The sequence below is a fragment of the Narcine bancroftii genome, chromosome 11, assembly GCF_036971445.1.
Source record: "Narcine bancroftii isolate sNarBan1 chromosome 11, sNarBan1.hap1, whole genome shotgun sequence".
Lineage (NCBI taxonomy): Eukaryota > Metazoa > Chordata > Chondrichthyes > Torpediniformes > Narcinidae > Narcine > Narcine bancroftii.
Window position 1 is genome coordinate 72,165,178 of NC_091479.1, and position 20,685 is coordinate 72,185,862.

General features: G+C 39.9%; 1 protein-coding gene across 1 annotated transcript; it reads left to right on the forward strand.

Annotated features, from left to right (window-relative positions):
• The first annotated feature begins 5,748 nt into the window (after positions 1-5,748).
• Positions 5,749-11,851, forward strand: LOC138745890 (hyaluronidase-1-like). The gene is made up of 4 exons (XM_069903362.1): positions 5,749-5,790; positions 7,132-8,109; positions 9,821-9,910; positions 10,751-11,851. Exons 1-4 carry the CDS (start codon positions 5,788-5,790, stop codon positions 11,255-11,257), a joined length of 1,578 nt encoding a protein of 525 aa, XP_069759463.1. The 5' UTR covers positions 5,749-5,787; the 3' UTR covers positions 11,258-11,851.
• Positions 11,852-20,685: the final 8,834 nt, after the last annotated feature.

Here is a 20,685-nt window from a genome sequence, read left to right on the forward strand (position 1 = left end):
AGCAATAGCTATTCACCAAAACAAATGGTTACTTAAACAAAAGTTGCTTTTAATTATCTTTAAACATGAAAATAGAATCAAACTGTATCACTATTGACTTATTTAACCTAACTTTACCCCCTAAACGCACGTGTATGTAATGTGTGTGTAAGTTCCGAAAGGTTCTTTGGTTCACAGTCCAAACTCACTTCTCATTCCTCAAAGTTCACTGGTTGTAAGCAATTCTAAACTGTGCACAGAATTTAACATTTATAAAGTTCACCAAACTTTGTTGCTTGAAAGGTAAATGGTTAACACGCAGGAAGGTTCTTGTCAGTTTTCAGAGAGAGATTTGTTGTACGATGGACACCCAGCCACTTCAGTGTCTTGTTGATGAAACTTGCCCCCTCAGGGTTTTCCAGTTGATAACCTTTTTCTTTCGGGTCACCCAAGAATGTCTTCTTGTTTCTCTTATTCAAAGTGAAACATTGGACAGCCAGTCTTCTCCTCTTGCATGAACCACAAGGGCTTTGACCAGGCTGAATCAAGCACTTACAACCCATCTTCCACATGGGGTTTTCCACAAGCTTGTCAGCTTGTCCTGTTCCAGTCCCAGCTGCTGTTGCTGACTGTAACACTGTAGAAGTGACCTGTGTGTGTGTGTGTGTGTGTGTGTGTATGTGTGTGTCTCTCTCTCTCTCTCTCTCTCTCTCACACACGCACACACACACACACACACACACACACATAAAGAGAAAATCCTGTTTTACTCTCTCTACTTGCAAAAACTACATGACCTCTTAGAACAGCAGGCTCTTTCAAATCTTTCCTTTTTGTAAACAGCAATCCATTAGTGAAGTCTCTTGCACACTCTCCAAAGCTCTTACAAAAGCTGTCAAGCCAATATGCCTAGCATTAGCAGAGCTCCAGTATTTCAAATAAGATCTGTTTTAAAAATGTTTGTATGTAACCTACTCTAACAAACCTTTCCCAATTTATCTCCCAGAAACATATTTATATTCTCTGTCACAACAATATTGATAAACATTGCTCACAGGTACTCCAAAAGGCATCCAACTAGTTATCGTCCTAGAATCAGACTTACACTGCAGGGAAGCAGGACCTGTCCCATTTCATCTATGCAGACCAAGTTGCCTCCTGAGCCATTCCCATGTAAGAGATTGTTTGTAGAACACTAAGTGTATGGCATTGCAGTTAATTACACTTCAGAGAAAATCTTTGTCAGTTTTCCTTTATCCAATGCACACATTCTATTGTTTTGCTTTTCCATGAACTAAAATGTGTTGTGAAAACCGATTTCAACATAATGAATGTAATTTATCAAAATTTTCCAGTAGCATCTTGAGCTGGACCTTTCCTGGTATCACTCTTTTAGCTGAGTGAGAATGGGTCTTTCAAGGCTTACTCAGCAGAATTGAGATTATTGACAATTTGGTGCACTACAGAGGGACTATTGTCTGGGCACAACCTTCTGAATGAGATAGTGCATGAAAGCTCTATCCTCTTCCTTGGGTGAAGACAGAGTCTAATTGATTGAAAAGAAATGCCGAAGAATAGTCCATTGTGTTTAGCACAGCATTTATACTTCAAAGGTTCAAAGATTCAATGATCTGGTGATGCTCACGATTGTTTATAGGACTTTGCTGTGCACAGGATCAGCCCTTGAGATATTAAGTGCAGAAATATTAAGAGTTCTTTAAGGAAGTAGGGATCTTCTCCAAGTATTTGTATAAAATATAAGTGGGATTTAATCACTGTTTGACCTTTCAATAATATTTAGCATTTGCTTTTGTCTGATTCCCACACCTGCCCACTATCTCCTGAAAGCTTTGGAAAATCTCATCTTCATTATTTGTATAAAGAAATATGCTTTCAGGCATTTAGATGCTATTCCCCAATCCACTCAAGAGGTTTGATCACACAAATATGAGGAAACTCTCTAGTCCAGCCCCAAGAAAGTGTTCCTTCTTCCAGGGAAGTCCCTCTAGGACAAGTATCACTTATTCCTGTTCTATGGAATCTGAGGTGCCAGCTGAGTTCAATAAACTACTGGAGTGAATACAATCATGAATAATGTTTGGGCAATGACACTTGATTGTATGATATTAGTCTGTACTGAAATTAGTTAAACTTGTGTGTTTTCCCTTCGTTATCTGGCAGTCGAGCTTGAAAATGAATTTTTAACAGGCAAAATTCAGGCATATTCTCCACACTCTGTATCAATCAGTAGAGTCGGACTATTTTGAGATCAAGATAATCGTTCATATATCATTGTTCACACTGCACCCTGTATTTCTCTTCACATAATGTATTAGAGCCATTGTGGCTCTAAATTAACAGGATCCATATAAGGAGAAGGTCATTGAAAAGAACCCTGGTGATGATTTTATCCATGATCTACAGAAAGGTGATTATTCTGTCATTCCCCATCAGGGTTGTCTTCTTTCTTGAAGATAATCATGACGATGGGGTCTCTGGGGTTCCCTGGTTTGTTTTCCTCTCTCCACACATGGGAGACGAGGTTGTAAATTTGTTACTGAGGTTCCTCTCCACCAAGTTTTGGAACTTCAGCAAGAACATTATCCACTTCCAAGATCTTGTCGTTCCTCGGTTGACATATGGGCTTATTGCCGTCCAGTGATGGGACTGTGTCTGGACGGGATGATGGTATGAAGAGCGCTCACACTTGAGGAGTTCTTTAAAGTTTCCTTCCAGCAAACTCTGACTGCCTCTTTCTTTTGTTAAGATCAAATTCTTGGCTCTTAGTGATGTGAGTCATTTGATTGGGACATTGATGGCAATTATCATAGTTAAAGTGAGTTGCTAGAACTCCTATGGTCTTTCCAATTACCAACTGCATCTTACTCATTGACTTTGTCAGCCTTTATGTCATTGTAAAGCTATTTTTGTTTCCATGGGGTGTAATAGAGTTTCTAGTCTGTGAACACCTTACTTTTGTAATTTATTGGGTCTCAAATATCCTGTTTATTCTCATCAAACTAATACTGGTGGTTTTAGGTGGGGAAGTCGAGAGTCGCTCGAGAGGTTCTAATAATGCTGGACCCCAGGACAATCTAAACACTGGACAGTCTGTAACTCCTGCTGGTTGGGAATCATCAGGCTTTCTTTGTCGGGTCCTTGTGAGTTTTGACATTGGTTCTATTATGACCATATATCAGAGACCAGACTGATGGAGATAACAGAGCAGAGTAGGAAGTGGTCAATCCAGTGACTGGTACCAGCATGATGTAGATGGATCCATCTTGGAGTCACTCACTCAAATTAGGACAAAACCTATCTGCTGCAAGACTCTTACATTGGGGCTGCTACTTCATGTTCTTCTATTTATCTTGCACTACACTGTCACCTGAGACATTAAACTAAAACTCTCTTCCAGATAGAACCAAAGAACACTATAGCACAGAAACAGGCCCTCTGACTCACCTAGTTTGTGCCGACCTATTCTTCTGCCTAGCCACACTGTCCTGTACCCAGACCGTAGCCCTCCATTCTCCTCCCATCTGTCCAAATTTTTTTTGAATGTCGAAATCGAGCCCACACTCACCTCTTCAGTTGGCAGCTTCTCTTCACATTCTCACCACTCTCTGTGCGACGTTCCCCCTTATGTTCCCTTAAAATATCTCACTTGTCACCCCTAACTCCTCTAGTTCTTGTGAAACACGAAAACATGCAGACGCTGTGATTGTAGTAAAAACACAGAAATGCTGGAGGAGCTCAACATCATCCATAGGAGGTAAAGATATATGACTGATGTTTTGGATCTGGGCCCTTCTTCAATGTGCTCAGTTTTTGTCTCACCTAAATCTTCTGGCAATATATTGAACAGAGAAATAGAGTGATCCCCTGTGTTCTGATTGACATGTATCTCTCACATGTATCATTTTGAAATGGCTGGCTCGTTATGAACTTGCTGCGCGTAAATTGATTGCCTTATTTCCTGCATTATAACAATTTCAGAAATACATCATGGTGCAGCAAGTTGCTTTTGAATATCCTGAAAGTGACATAATTCATAGTCTGTTTCTTTTAAATGTTAGTTATACTCATTTTGTAAATTTCAAAATAGACTTTATTCACAATAAAATAAATGCAAAGTTTTTTCATATTCATCGTGGTACATTTGCGTATAGTAGACAAAAGACAACAGTGCAAAGTATTTTTTCACATTCATAGTGTCATATTCCTATTTTCATTGTGTACATTGTAGCATTATCTATTTATAGCAATAATGTGAACCCCCCACCAAGATGCTTCCCCTTCTTTGATTTAAGGAGCTTCCCTGAATTGCAAGAGTAAGTGTCCAAGCTAATGCTCCTATCCATTAAGTGACCCTAAGAGTGGTTAATTAACATATCAAGCTGTAAACTTTGGAATGTGGGAGGAAACTAGATACCCAGGGGAGACCTGGGATCATAGGGCAGCTGAGATTTCAGTGAACTCAAGTACATGAAGGACATTCGGCAGATGAACCTGAACAAAGGGTGGAGGTTGTAGTGCCCTCTTCAGAATACCCTAGATGCCTCAGAAGACCTCATGGTTAGTTGTATTTCCTGAATTTTTTTTTGTTATTTAGCGTTACAGCACGGTAACAGCCCCCCTCTGGCACACGAACTCGTGCCACTGAAGACATGAATTAACCTATAAATCCCATACGTTTTTGGAAGGTGGGAGGAAACCCATGTAGGTCATGGGGACAACGTGTAGGCTGCTTCCAGACAACGCTGGCGCTGTGTTAACCGCTGTACCATTTTCAATAATATGGCTCTGAGCTGTCAATGCAAACAGGGAGTTAACATTTCTATCAGAGAACCTACCTCTGCTTTAAAAATGTAAAGTGGTAAAAAGCATTTGTCCAAATTATGACATCCGAACCTCTCTGCCAAACTTGCAAACTGCTTTCCAGTTTTCAGGGTGTAAAACAACTCAAAAATCTGTTGGGATAATAAGATTAATGAAATAGTTTTAAAAGTAGATGTTATATTATTCACAGTTAAAGTGGTGGGGTTTTTTTCAATGCTACACTATTTAACATAAACTATTTTAAGTCTCTTCTGTGGATTAGATCTATTTCATACATTAACACTGCCTACCTTGAGAAAAGTAACCTCATTTCCATAACTTTTGGCCTGTTAAATAGGACAACCTCTATTCAAAGGAACAAAGGATCCTTTTGGAGGGCAAGCAGTCAGGCTTTGTTAATCACCTGTTCCTTTCATGGCTCTGTCTCCCTCCCACCCTCTCCCGTATCTAGCGTGCATTGGATGCAACAAGGGATGTTAAATGCGACTGACTGTTCTCCGAGCGCGACTGGAGATCAACCCGGCGTCGAAACGTCTCCCAACTAAGATTTCCGAGTTAATCGGGAGGTGTCTCCTTACGTTTGACGCCTGCAGGGCAGAGTGAGACGAGAGGTAATGATTTGACAATTAAACGAAACAAAAATCCTCAGGATAGCTTCTGTTTCCTGATTATTTTGTTTAAAACGTGGAGTTCCCTTTGCCACCTTTCTTGAGTTGCTCACACAGATGGAGCACAACAGTCAACTCCAGGTGCTAAACCAGGATGGGGGGGAGAACTTCTATCAAAGAAGCTGTGGAGTCAGCGAATGAAGGCAAGTGCTGGCGTTGCAAACACGTTGAAAGGTGCGGCAACTGTCCTAGGAGTAGTTCTGGAAGGTGACTCGAAATTCGGAGAAAAGGCAGCTTTACCATGGGGTAAATCCAACCCCTCTTGTGTCGAGGTGTCTGTAAATGTTTTCTCAAAACAATGGTTAGTGGGGAGTTTTTTGGTCAATGTTGTTTGATTTTGGATTTGTCTGGTCTTGATTTTTCATGCTGTGACAAAGGTGTTTTGCTTTTTTTTTTGCTGAAACAACTGACTGGTTCCAGAAACCGCCTAGGAAATAATACACGGGTCGTGGAATTGGGGAGGAATGAAGTGTCCAATATAATGTGCAGAAGTTTCCAACCCCACTTTAAAAATCTCTCCCCCGACTTGACCAATACTTAGTGCAAATTTTCAACAGGTCACAATTCAGCCAACTGGTGAGAACCCCGGAGGCAGTAAAAGTGTCACTTTGAGCGGCAGGACGAGTCTCGCCAGTCATTTGTGGAGGCGAATCTGTGGTTTTTGGGGTGGGGGGGGGGGGGGGGTGTCGAGATTCTATTATCCGAAGCGCAGGCTCTAATGCCTCTCCGAGCATTCTGTTATCTCTCCCACACCTGTGTCCCAAACGTTTGTAAATCTTACACCAAGACTCCTAAATCTCATCGAATCTCTGCAATTATTCATCAAGGGTGTAACATACTTTTTTTGTTTTAAATCCTGCCAAAAACAGACACTTTCACATTTTTCCACATTAGACTTCATGTTCCATCTGTTTGTTCACTCCTCTAACTAATCTGTATCTCTTTACAGATTCCTTACACCCTCTTCACAACTCACTTCCCTGCCTGTCCTTTTTAATTTTATTTTTGTTCTGAGGCATGAGACAAGTAAACTCTCATACCTACACTTTCCTCTTGTGACTGGAGGTAACACCCCATTCTGACATTCTTATTGTAGGATGCTACAAATGCTTAGTATAACCTTTCAACCCACAGGGAGGGATCTCAAAGGGTAATTCAATTAGTCCCAATCCATGGTTCAATTAACAACCTCATCAACATGACCATTATATCAGAATAAGCCCCATGGCTTTGGTCTTCAGTGTTGTTTCAACAGAGAATCCCAAGTTCCTGTGCAGTGGATGCATCTGCCTATTTAACACACGATTTGAATTCTACAAGCCCAAATGAATTTATCCACAACATAGACAATTAATTGACTATTGCACTTTGTAATAATAACCAGTAGATTGTAATGGGAAATAGAAAGTAAATTGCTCAGTTGATGTAACTGATTTGTTTATCTGGTTTTTAAAAAAAATCTGCTGAATCTAGAATAAAAATCGAAAATGCTGGAAACACTCAGCTCGTCAAGCAGCGACTCTGGGTAAATAATGTTTTGGGTCATAAATCTAGAGTTGTATCGTCCTCCTCCTTAGATTTCTGATTTGGTAGACTAACTTGCTTTACTGTCACTTAATAATGAAAATCTTTGTTTCTTTAGGTACAGTATTTCAGTGCAATAATGAGAATCCAATGCTTGAATGGCAACCACAACAATCCTCTCTCGATAGCAATCATCCAGTTTGCCCTATTTGCTTCCAGCTGTCTCAGTCAGCCATTACATCAGACTGTGAATCCATTGATCGAGAACTCGCCCTTCACTGCACTGTGGAATGCACCAACTGAATTGTGTGAGACCAGATTTGGTGTTGCAATAGATTTGAGCCTGTTTGAAATTATTGGTAGCCCATTGGAAACTGCTACAGGACAACCCATCACAATATTCTACCATAACAGACTTGGTTATTACCCATATTATGATGAGTTAACTAAAGAAGCTTTTAATGGAGGCTTACCTCAACTTGTGGCATTGGATCGCCACAGACTAAAGAGCACAGCAGATATTCAGTATTACATTCCTTCAGATGAGTATCCTGGACTTGCAGTCATAAACTGGGAAAACTGGAGGCCACAGTGGATAAGAAATTGGGGCCAAAAAGATATTTATAGAATGAAATCTATTGAGTTGTTCATAAAGCAAAATATTTCAATGAATATGAAAGACATCAATGAGATTGTCGAGCACGAGTTTGAAGAACATGCAAAAAACTTAATGATATCAACTTTAAAATTGGGTAAATCATTAAGATCAAATTACTTATGGGGATATTACTTGTATCCTGAGTGTTATAACTATGACTACAAGGATTTGACTGTTAACTATACAGGGAAATGCCCTGATATTGAAATATCAAGAAATGATGCATTACTCTGGCTTTGGAACGAAAGCACAGCACTCTTTCCATCCATTTACCTCCAGACAATACTACGAGATTCAGTTGCTGCCACGAAGTTTGTGCATCACCGTATCCAGGAAGCAAAACGGGTGGCATTACTTTCTACTCAGGAATACTCTCCCCCTTTGTATGTTTACACCCGCCCAGTGTTCACTGATTCGCCCATGGAATATTTATCTGAGGCAAGTTAAAGGCAAAATTTCAGTGACCTTCCAAATTAAATCCAAGATTCCCAATTTCACAGTTATCAATACAAGTCCATTAATCACTGGGTGAACTGAAATTTCCTTCAAGTAGGATGACCAAAACCAATTCCTTTAATCCCAAACCATTGACTCTCCTGTCTCTCTGACCACTTTCAAAGTTGAGCAAGATCTTTCCAAATCTTATTTGAGTTTTAGATTTTGTTTCCATTCCATCTGGATTTGAAAGTAAGGTGGTATGATATGAAATGATGGTAAGAAAGTGGTCAATGTAGTCAGTATAAATAGGTAACATTGATGTTACTCAGACCTGGATTAACATAGTATAAAAAGTAGCATATGTTATGGACCCACTGTTTGTGTACTATGAATTATGAGAAACATTTTTGTTTTCTTCTTTGTGCAGCGGCTATCAGATTCCACTGATCGTCTGTGTTAATAACCCTAATTAAAGATGATAATTGGCTAAAATCGACAACCTTAAATTTGAAAGATTATTACCTTTAATCGGTATCTCATAGCCGCTGCACAAAGATGATAATGTAAACAGAAATACACCTTAGCGGAACGAAAAATAATCATCACCTCAGCCCCTCAATCAGCTGGCTGGATTCATTCGTTTACACGTCGGGGGAGCTATATGCTGCAGATACCAATGGGAAATGCAGAACAGTTCCAGCTGCGTGGGGGATTATGGGTAACGAAGACGGCCATTGAGCCAGCTGCCGCCGCCGTAAGTTTTAACAGGGGAGAGGGGGTACAATTTCATAATCCCTAGATATGCCACTGGTAATCCCTGAATATATAGTGATCTGAGAAAGCTAGCATTATTTTATTACGAATAATTAAGACTATTTCAAATTTACCAAAATGGACATGCAGGGATAGCATCAGAAATTCTCCCGAGGTGGGGAGGGGAGGGGGGTTGCAGTCACACCCCCCCCCCCCTCATTGTGCATGCGCCAGCGTGCACCTCGTGAGCTGCCGTCACACTTCTCCCTCATTGGGCATGAGCCAGCCGGCACTATTTAGGACCCCTTTGAAATAAATGCCACAGACCCTGCAATACCTTAAACCTGATGTTACTTATTCAACCAAAACGGTAAGAAATTGAGTTTAATGTCGCTCGTGGCTTCACTGTTAATTTCCACCTCTGAAATAGTTCTCCACCCTCCCCCATCTCAGCTTATCTGCGGCTGAATGTTTCAGCCAATGCCCTTGTGGCCTCTGGAGCTCACTATTCTGCTTCTGTCTGTTCTGTTCTATTCACTTTAAATTAGCTCATCTGAAATTTGTCCGCCTGTATTCCAACTCGCATCAATTTGTTCACTCATCATGACCTATCTTGACTTCCTGGTAAGGAACAGCTTGATTTTAAAATTGCTCTCCTGTTTTCAGCCTTTTGCAGTTCACTATATTTGTGTCTGCAGTGTCCTTCTGCCATAAGATAAGATATCCACTTGGTCTTGTTCATCCCCAGATTTAATCACTGCATGGTTGTCAGTAGTACCTTCAGCTGCCAAATCACTGAGCTCTGGAATTCTATGCAACCTTTCAATCTTCTTTTAAATATTCCTTGAAACCCAAGTATTTGACCAAACCTTTGGTCGTTTGTCTTGTGATTTGGTATGGTTGTGTGTGAGTGTAGAATTTGAAATGTAACTTTCCTTTTCAAACTGTTTTCTTTCAGATTGATCTTCTCCACACTATTGGGGAAAGTGCTGCTCTGGGAACAGCTGGATTTGTTGTATGGGGTAGTTTGAATATGACTGACTCAAAGGTAAATATGTTTGAACTTCATCACTTTTGAGATGATAATGCATTACTTTTTTTTTAAGTTATTTGAAACTGGGATTGTTTCCAATGTCAACTGTGAGTTAATGCAGGAGATACTGAGTTCCAAAAACCGGCAGTAGTTGCATGCATTTGGTCTAAATGTTCCTGAGCTCACAATGTGAAAAGAATTACACAGGCCAAATTCTAAACGACCAATCTTTAACAAGATTGGCAGCAATAGCAAACTATCACATAGCTTTGTTCACAAAAGAGGAAAATATCTTTGGGAAAGATATCAGTGGCCAGTCAGTATATTTTATAATGGAAATATACCATACATTTTTGTTTTTAAAGTTTCAATAAGAAAATATACTAGTTTTTCATTGCTACGTCCTTGTAAAAACAGCTTAGATGTGAAAGGGGTAGGTGGCCATGCAGATGGAAATTTTCAAATTCAACTCGTCTGTTCTGAAATGTGTTAGTTCATTGGTTTTGATTGAAGGATCTGGGAATAAAAGTCTCATGAAACAATTTCATTTGTTAAAATGGTTGTTTCTATATGAGGGTCCAACACAATTAACACGTATGAGCAATCTGATTTATTCATGTTATTGTGAAATAATTAAATCATGCTTTAACACATCAGAAAATTTGCCCAATTAACAGACTAAGCACAAAATTAATTGCTAATTTGAAGAGGATAGTTGATTAACTCATCTCGCAACTTATCTCCTAAATGATTTCTGATTAATAAAGGAATGGTTCTGCCTAATTCATATATGCTGTATGTCAATAGTTGGCCATCATTAAACATGGGAGAACTTTTTGTGATTATGTCTTGCAGCTCGTGTGTTTGACTGTTGATAACTATGTCAAAGAAGTCCTGAATCCTTACATTGTTAATGTGACATCTGCAGCAAGGCTCTGCAGTAAAATACTGTGCCGCAACGAAGGGCGGTGTGTGCGGAAGAAGTTGAACTCTGCTCATTACCTGCATTTGAATCCTGCAAGCTTCAGAATAAGGAAAACTAACAAAGAATACATAGTGATAGGACAAGCTTCCTTTGAAGATATAATCTTCTTTGCAGAAAATTTTGCTTGCCAGTGCTACGCAGGGCAGAATTGTGAACCTGTTAGTGACATAGAGAATTACATCACTGAATTGGACACCTGTGTTAATCCTGACTATTGCATTAGCTTGGATGCCTATGCAGAATTAACAACTTTGTCACAAATTTTTGATCTAACCTCAACTATTTCTTCGCAAAATTCAGTTGACTCTATCAGTGACCACTTTGACCCTTTAGTTTGCACAGTTTTCATTGCACTTCATATAATGCATCAAATGTGACTTTTTAAAAAAATAACTTGTACTCAATCACGCTCTGTATATATTTTGATTTAATGAATGAGCAACTGCTGCACAACCTGGATTCATGGGGCAAGTGCTTGAAGTGTTACTTGATTGTATGTTTCAGTTGATGTACCAATGTGAATGTTTTTAGTTCTTGATTATTACAGTGATACCTGATACCTCGAGAAGAGTGGTTCTCAAACTTTTTTTTCCACTCATGCCATTTTAAATAATCCCTTACTAATCACAGAGCACCTATGGCATAGGGATTACTTAAGGTGGTATGTAAGTGGAAAGAAAATGTTTGAAAAACACTGCTCTAAATACTTGACTAATCAACTAATTTAAATGTTTGAGTGCTGGACTCTGCAATAAAAGGATGATCTCTTTAATGCTGGAGGGATTATGGCAAACTTTCAATCGTGAATTGCAAGTATATCCTTCCTCAGCTAAGAAGACCAGATCTATATGCGATACCCCAGAGGCAGTCTCACCAGGGATCTAAGCAATTGAGCTTCAGTTTTTCTAGTTTTGAATTTACATTTACCTGCAATTAAGGGCAACATATTGATTGTCTTTGTAATTTTTAATTTTAAGAGCAACTGGGTCATTATAAACACTAAAAATCATAAATTAATATTTAAAAGGATTTTTCGACCAAGGTGGATGACCTCATTTTTCCACATTATAAAAAAAAAGGTACAAGGACTGCCTAAAGAAATCTCTTGGTGCCTGCCACATTGACCACCACCAGTGGGCTGATATCGCCTCAAACCGTGCATCTTGGCGCCTCATAGTTTGGCGGGCAGCAACCTCCTTGGAAGAAGACCGCAGAGCCCACCTCACTGACAAAGGAGGAAAAACTCAACACCCAACCCCAACCCACCATTTTTCCCCTGCAGCCGCTGCAACCGTGTCTGCCTGTCCCGCATCGGACTTGTCAGCCACAAACGAGCCTGCAGCTGACGTGGACTTTTACCCCCTCCATAAATCTTCGTCCGCGAAGCCAAGCCAAAGAAAAAAAATTTTTGAATACCATAACCTTGCCTTGCCTGATATATTGCTACTTACTCTTCAAATCTCACACTATTACCTAACTTGGATGTAGAATTATAGTGTTAGTGCAAAAACAAGCCCTTTGGACTCATCAACCCAGATGCCATTATAATGAGGGAGGGCACCAGAGCATCCAAGGAAAGCCCACAGAACCTATAAACGCCACACAGGTGGCACCTGACATCAAGACGCAGACGCAGGCATCAAGACGCAGACGCAGGCATCAAGACGCAGACGCAGGCATCAAGATGCAGACGCAGGCATCAAGACGCAGACGCAGGCATCAAGACGCAGACTCAGGCATCAAGACGCAGACGCTGCACTTGATCCCCTCAACTAAGTCATTGATGTGGATTGAAAATAATCCGGGCCCCAGCATAAATCTCTACAGCACCCCACTTGTCACAATTTGACAAACCAAAAATAGCCATTCCTTCTCTGTTTTCTGTCTGTTAACCAATTCTTGATCAATCCCAGTATATTGTGTTCAAAGGTATATGCTTTAATTTTGTTTAGTAATCTCTTGTGTATTATCAAAAGCCTTCCTGAAAGGCCCTGTTACCATTTCCTTAATAAAGATTGTAGCAATTTTACTTTTACTATATCCTATTAAGCAAACTGGCCTGCAGTTCCCTGCTTCCCTTCTTGAATATTGGAGGTAAATTTGTTACCATTTAGCCTACGAGAACAATTTGTACAGGTCTCTTTTAAAAGAGGTGCCCAGGCACATATAGAGATGATGAATCCCCACCGGTAGCCAACTTTGCCAGTGCAGATGAACAAATCCTGGGGATTTATTGTCTTTCATTCCCATTAATTTTTCCATTGTTTGTTTCTTACAAATGCTAATTTCTTTCAATTCTTAGGTTTCTCTGGACCTTAAGTCCTCTGTTCACCAAATGTTTTCTGTGTGTCCTTCCCAGAAGATGCACAGAAATTACTTCTTTAATTTCTTAAGATTTGTTTATATGCCTATTTTATTTTTCAGATTTAGACTATAAAAGACTCAGAATAGCTTAAGCTATCTTCAGCTTTTTTGGATGTAAATCCATAATTGATACAACTAAGCATGTTAACACTTTCAGAATCAGAATTTAATGTCACAATCATGTCACCAAATTTGTTGTTTTGTGGCAGCATCACAGCGCAATCACTTGGGCTGCAGTTGGCATAGCGGTTAGTGCAACCCCTTTACAGCGCCAGTGATCAGGACCGGGGTTTGAATCCCAAACTGTCTGTAAGGAGTTTGTTTGTTCTCCCAGTGTCTGCGTGGGTTTTCCCCGGGGGCTCCAGTTTCCTCCCACCATTTGAAATGTACTGGGGGTGTAGATTAATTGGGGGTAATTGGGAGGCACGAACTTGTGGACAGAAATGGCCTGTTACCCTGCTATATGTCTAAATTTTTTTAAATTAAAATTTATATAAACCACCTTACAAAATAAATAAAAATCGTGCAAGAAAAAATCAAAGTAAGGCAGTGTCTGTGATTCATTGATGATTCAGGAATCTGATGGCAGAAGGGAAAAAGCTGTCCTTGTGTCTTCAAGCTTATACCTTTTCCGCAATGGCAGCAGAGTGAAGAGGACATGGCCTGGGTGGTGGGGGTCCTTAAGGCTGCTTTCTTAAGACACCACCTCTTGTAGATGTCCTTGATAGAGTGAAGTCTGGTGCCCGTGATGTCGTAGGCCGAGCTAACAACCTTCAGGAGATGTTTTGTTTGTCCTGATCAGTGGCACCTCCCTACATGACAGTGAAGCAACCATCTAGAATGCTCTGTAGAAGATTTTGAGAGTCCTTCAGTGACATACTGAATCTCCTCAAACACTTTTCAAAGTATAGCCACTGGCAGGCCTTCTTCGAATTGGAGCTGCCAGGACAGATCCTCAGAGATGTTGACACTCAGGAATTTGAAGTTCTTGACCTCTCCACTGCTGACCTCCTCGATGAGGACTGGTTCGTGTTCTGATTTTTTAAAGTTCACAATCGTTTCCCTGGTTTTGCTAATGTTGAGTGCAAGGTTGTTGATGTGACACCACTCAACTAGCTGATCTATCTCCCTTCTGTATGCCATGTGATGCCTTTACAAAGAGGAAATGTGCCTAACATGGAAATATGGTTAGGGAGACTGCATAACATTGAAATCAATTGAGATGGAAGAAACCTTAAATGCCTCCAGTGATCAAGCTGTCACAAATTACTGGTATAGAGAATTCCAAAGATTCACCACCCTCTGGGAGAAGAAATTCCAACGCACCACAGGGGCATCCTTGAGAGACCAGGTGGCCTGCTCCTCTCCCATCCATTTGCACATATTGTTACCTATTATCTTCAGTGGTGCAATTGACATTCAAATCTCGCTTACCATAATAATCAGAAGGGTGAAATCCTTCAATGAACAATACATAAAAGGAGAAGACTATCTAATAAACCCTTTTAAACACAAAGAAGTGTGGAGAGTTTTGCCACAAATGCAGATTTTAAAAATGAAGTTAAAAACATGCAAAGAAAGTTGGAAAATGGTTAAAATCAGCCACTGTGAGAGACTTCAGCTTAGCACATCCCTGTTATGAAGTGTCTATGTAAAATCTGTTCTTTATGCAGTGTTTTTGGCTACATCAGGAAAAATATAAATGCAAGGGTAATAGTTAAGATATAGCAAATACCAGAAAACATAGAAAAAGGAAATAACTACAATTGCAGCAACTTTAAAACTGAGGCAGAAAATACAAGGTACAGCATAGGGGTAAAGAGCAAAGGCAATTCATGTGGACATGTTAAGTTCTCTAATTAGATGAATAATTTCTGATATTTTGGAGTTTTTGCATTTAATTCAGAACATTTTTAAAAAATGTAGGAGTGTGCTATACATCGACTCAAGATGGTTCCAGATTTCAATATCATGGCTGAACCCTTAAATCCACATTTCAATCAACAATTCAAATTCTTTTTCATCTCCTAATGCAAAAAAATCAATTGATATCTAGCTTTAAGTATGCTCAAAATATAGCCTTTGAGGTAAAAAAAAAGTTCACCTCATCCCATTCCTATATAACCAATGCCTTATCCTGAGTCCATAACTCAAGTCATAGCAAGTTCATGAGCAGGAACCAGTCATCAGCACTTTACCAGTAAAACAGAATCTTGTGCGTCTCAGTAGCCCCTTTCTCGCTGCCAACGGGACCCCGGGAGCCTTTCACACTGCACCGTTATTTGCAGGTAATCCTGCAACTTGGGATTTTAAGGGGAGGGTCCTGCCTCCAGCGATTATGTCATGAGTGAGGTGGTACATACTCACCGGAAGTCACACAGAAGTCTAATCGTGCAGTTAGTAATGGAGAACAGAAACACTTTCCATATAATAGATTTTAAAGGGGAAACAAATATAACAGCTTTTGCTGTTAAAGATTGTCTCAAAACTTGTAAGCTGCTTGAAAGTGCTGTAAACTCCTGATGTCTGAATTTTGTGACATCTTTTGATTCGTTATGTGATTTAGGAGCTCTGCTCCCAATCCGAGCTATAAATTAAAGTATATATGCTGTCGAAGCGAGCACAATTCAAGCTGTTTCGTATGTGGCCTTCCCAAACCTTTCCGTGGTAGTTTATTAACCAGTTCATTGGCAGGTAAATATGTCACCTTTCTGATTCTACACTGCAATTGTTGGATAATTTTCTATATTCAAATTTACCATGTAATTTTGTTATTCTAATTATAGTTTGGCTCAAAGTCAATAGACAATAGACAATAGGTGCCTGAGTAGGCCAATTGGCCCTTCGAGCCAGCACCGCCATTTATCGGATCATGGCTGATCTTTCCCTTTCAATAACCAATCCCAGCCTTATCCCCATAACCCTTGACTCCCCTGTCCACAAGAGTCTTATCCAACTCTCTCTTAAACCTATCCAACGAATCTGCCCCCACTACCCTCTGTGGCAATGCATTCCACAGACCCACAACTCTCTGGGTAAAAAAAATTCTCCTCATTTCTGTGTTAAATGGCCATCCCTGTGTTCTTAAACTATGCCCTCTAGTCCTAGTCTCACCCATCACTGGGAACATGTGCTCTGATTTCACCCTGTCAAGCCCATTGATAATCCTAAATACCTCAATCATGTCTCCCCTCATCCTTCTAAACTCCATTGCATATAGTCCATAACCTATCCGCGTATGACAATCCTGCCATCCCGGGAACTTGTGTGACATTCTTGGTGTGAGTGGGAGCCAAATGAGTCTCTGTGACAATTCAGTTCCTTTTCTTTAGATAACCAGCCCCAGGGAATTACTTTTTACCCTTTTCATGTAAGTGCACCAATTTGACATTCTCATCCCATCAACTCCAGTTACTCATCCTTTTCTATCTACCTAAGATGTCCATGCCCCAAGCCTCCATGCCTACTCTTATTTGTTTTCATCACCCTTCGACATTCAATTGCCCACCTGTTGCCCCCTTAGATTTTTGTCTGACGCAGGCACCACCCTCCTTGCTATATTATTCATCACCAATTCTTCACCCTTGTCAACACAGAGCTGTCGTAACCTTCTCTGTTTCATGCGTGGATTGAGGTTATTGGAGAGGAGCAACAGCCATGTGTGAACAAGCAGCCAGGCTCTGGGCAACCAGCCCCACACTCTGCTTGGCCGCACTGCTGCCGTGAAGGAAGAGCAAAGGCTTGCTGCGTTCTCAGCATTGTGACGAACGCACGCAGGCACTGACGTCACTAATCGCACCTGGTTGGACTGGTTGCCGTTTCACACCAGCAGAGGTAATTGGTGAGTTGACATGTGTTCCCTCCATGTATCAGAGCTCGGTTGAAATCTACTCGCCCTGCCCGGTTATGTCATTACACACCGTGCGATTTGACCTGCAATATTGGTGAGTTAACTCAGATGTAATCGGCGGTGTGAAAGGGGCTAAAGAGATTCATTGTCCCTCTGCTGAACTCCTGTGAATCAAGACAAATCTTTCTCAGCCTCTCATCATTAGATAATCTAATCCCACAAGAAGCATTGTAAATCTGCAAAATGCTAAATCCAAGGAAAGCATGTCCTTTGAACACAGAGACAAAGGCTGCTCATAGCATTCCAGCTGTAGTTTCATCTATGCCCTTTATAATCTCAATGTTGTGCTTACATTCAAACCCTTTTTCTAATAAAGACTAACTTTCCTACCTGATTTTTATACCTGGAACTGTTATAAACCGATATTACTCGATTTATTTGTACACCTGGTCTAGCAGTTGATTACTATTGAAAAATATCCTGATTCTGTGCTTGTGCTAAATGTGGGTCACTTTTCCCACATTGTTAACTCACATCTTTCTTTGATCCTTTTGTAAATTCTGTAACTGCCTCTCTTCGTTTTATCCGATTTATCATCACTAGATTCACTTTCTATTAAAGTGAATAGTATGTGGCCAATTTCTCAATATAATGCAGTTTAAGACAAATAATTGCAAGCACTAGATCTTTCAATGTGTAATGAGATGAAGAGATAACATTATGTTTGAAGATTTTTCCACAGTATCTGTGATTGGAAGATGACCCCTTGGGAGTGACCAAATTAAGTGGCAAATCATACAAAAGAGTCATGAAATAGATTTTCTCACATGGCCTAAGTGAGGCTGTGAAAGACCAACTGAAAAATGTGAATAAAAATATACAAAAAGGATCTCCCAATTCCTTTTATCCCTTTGACAGTTATGATTTGGGCTATCTGTGAGTTAGTTCCTGATCAGCAAGTTGCTTTAAACTCAGCATTCCTGAGTTTGGCAGTGGGAGCAGAATACATTCTCTCAACTCCATCATAATACTTATGTGTGCATTCTCTGAGCTCATAAATGCATTGTCTGACCTTGGCAGAGGGGGTGGGGGGGGGGTTTCTGTTGATTCTCTGAGACCAGCAAGGCAAGAGCATTGGAGACTTTAGAGCGTAAATACAGTGTGAGGGAAAAAAAAACATTCTGCTAGAGGAACTCAACAAGTTGAACAAAAGAGTTATCATCATTTCAGGTCAGAATGCTTTCCTATAATTCTATGAATTCACAGAAATCATGGAAAATCATGATTAAAAAAAAGTGGAAACAATCTCACTGACCATCTTGCAAAGTATTATTGCAAACATCCAGTGATCTTTGAAACAAGGGACTTCAAAAGCATGTTTAATTCTTTCTGTCCCTTTAAGATTCTGTAAATTCTAGTGTCAACTGGAATGTAGTTTGCTTACTAGCTTGGAAATTTCCCTATTCAAGAAAGCAGAATGCTGGGACTGATTTGCTTTTGCAGTGTTCCAGAGATGTTTGGCATGGTTTCTGAAGTTTGTGGGATGGGTGCTTCTGTCTACTTGGCTTCACTTGGTTTTTGGAACCAATCCTCTCTGTCTTTAGCACAAAAGGAGAAAGGAAGAGTGGGAAATGGATTTAGTAAATCATTCTCCAACCCACACTTTAGCATAACTCTATTTCTCAAAGGGAACCATGACAGTGATGTGTTGAAAGATCTACAAGCATCATGAAATGGGCCCTTCATTTCCCATCTGGCCTAGGCCTATTACCAACTTTGCATGGATCTGCAAACCTGACATATTTAACTTGCATTATCTACAATACAAAGACATTGTCCACTGTGAGAGAGAATTCATCACTTGCACCTTGAGAATATAGGATCAGGGGGAAAAAAAAACATGAATTGTCAGGAGTTGCATGATGCAAAGTGCCATTAAATGCATTCATATTGCCATCACAGGGCGTCATTTGGATTCTGAAATGTGGAGTCATGAAAGGATCTCATTGGCCGTGGCCTGAAATTCAGGGAGTACTCACAAACCCTATTGCCACAGTTCAGTTTGACCTCTAGAGTCACAAAGGTGTTTGAACGAAGAGTGGTGACCTGAAGACAAATGTCACACTCCCATAACTTGGATTTTGATGGAAGCTCGAAGTTCCAATGCAATACAAAATACTTGAACTGATTGTAGCACTGCTACAATATCCTGGAATTGGTCCTTGATCATCACTCCCACTGTCTGGAGCAAGCCTTAAAAAAGAAAGTTAAAAATGTGAGGTAATTATGTGAAGAGTTGGGGGGGGATTGTGGATGGGAGAATCGGCTTCACCTATTAATGAAATCTGCATTGGAAAACTCGGTTTAATTTGCTGATTTCTTTGTCACTAAGCAGAATGTTCACCTTGTGGCAGGCTGTGGATGTGGGGCTAACCATTTCTTAATATCCATGGCACCATGACTATTAGCCACCTTGGATAAGCAAGCTTTTTATTATTTTCTTCTGTGATCTAATCTTCCATTGTCTTCCAACTTTCCTGTGGTCTCATGGCTGATGGGAATTCTTTCAATTCCTCCTTCATTTCATTTTGTTGTCCTACACCCTCATCCTCAACATAAGCACTTATCACACAGGTGATGGAAGAGGCTGGACCTTTGGTCCTGGGAAGAATTGTCTCTGCTACTGCATCAGATCTTGTCTTGTGGGCTGGACATGGCTAGACTTCCAGATTAGGCTGGTTTAGTAGAAGTGTCCCAGCTCTCCACACAAGTTGGAGCATTTGTCCTAATGGTGGCCTCCCTCATGCAGTTTCAACAGACCACTGCATTTGAGAATCTACCAAGTCTTTGAGTTTGCTGCCACTCTGGATTGAGACACCCTGGATTGTCTCATGTTCACAGGTCAAACCCATACCAAGTAGCAACACCTTTAGGGATCCCTCAGTATTGAATATTTTCCCATTGTGAAGCTATTGAGGTAAAGACATGTTTGAAACCTGTGTATTTTCCCTCCTACTCCTACTCAATGGTTATATGGCATGATGGCATGTCTAACTTTGAGGGAAAATAAAATCAGATGTTTCTCTAAAGTAATGGATTAAAACTTTTAAAGTTTATGGGTTCCTTTTATTTTTTGTAATCTATAAGATAATTTAGATCTTGTGAGTTGTGAAACTGTACGTATTTACCAAATAACTTCAGGAGGGAAGGGGGTAGAATTTGTAGTATAGCATTAATTTACTTTTTTAAAATCCTTCTCAGTTAGTCACGTTATAACTGATTAAATGATTACTTAATTATTTCCTTTTTGTTTGATTGTTAAGTTATCTAGTTTATATGTTACAGATTTTCTTATATAAGCCTTCCTTCTGTATATTTCCTTTTCCATATTAATTCTTTATATTTAGATAAATATGGCTTCTACATTTTGTATTATTATTTAATAAAAATATTGAAACAGAATCTGTGTATCTGCCTCAGTCACACATTTAAGTAGTAGTTGTGTCACGAGAAGATAAAGTCTTACTAAATGAAAACAACAGAAACACCATGTTGTTATTTAAATGTTCCTTTTTATTTTCAAACTCTATA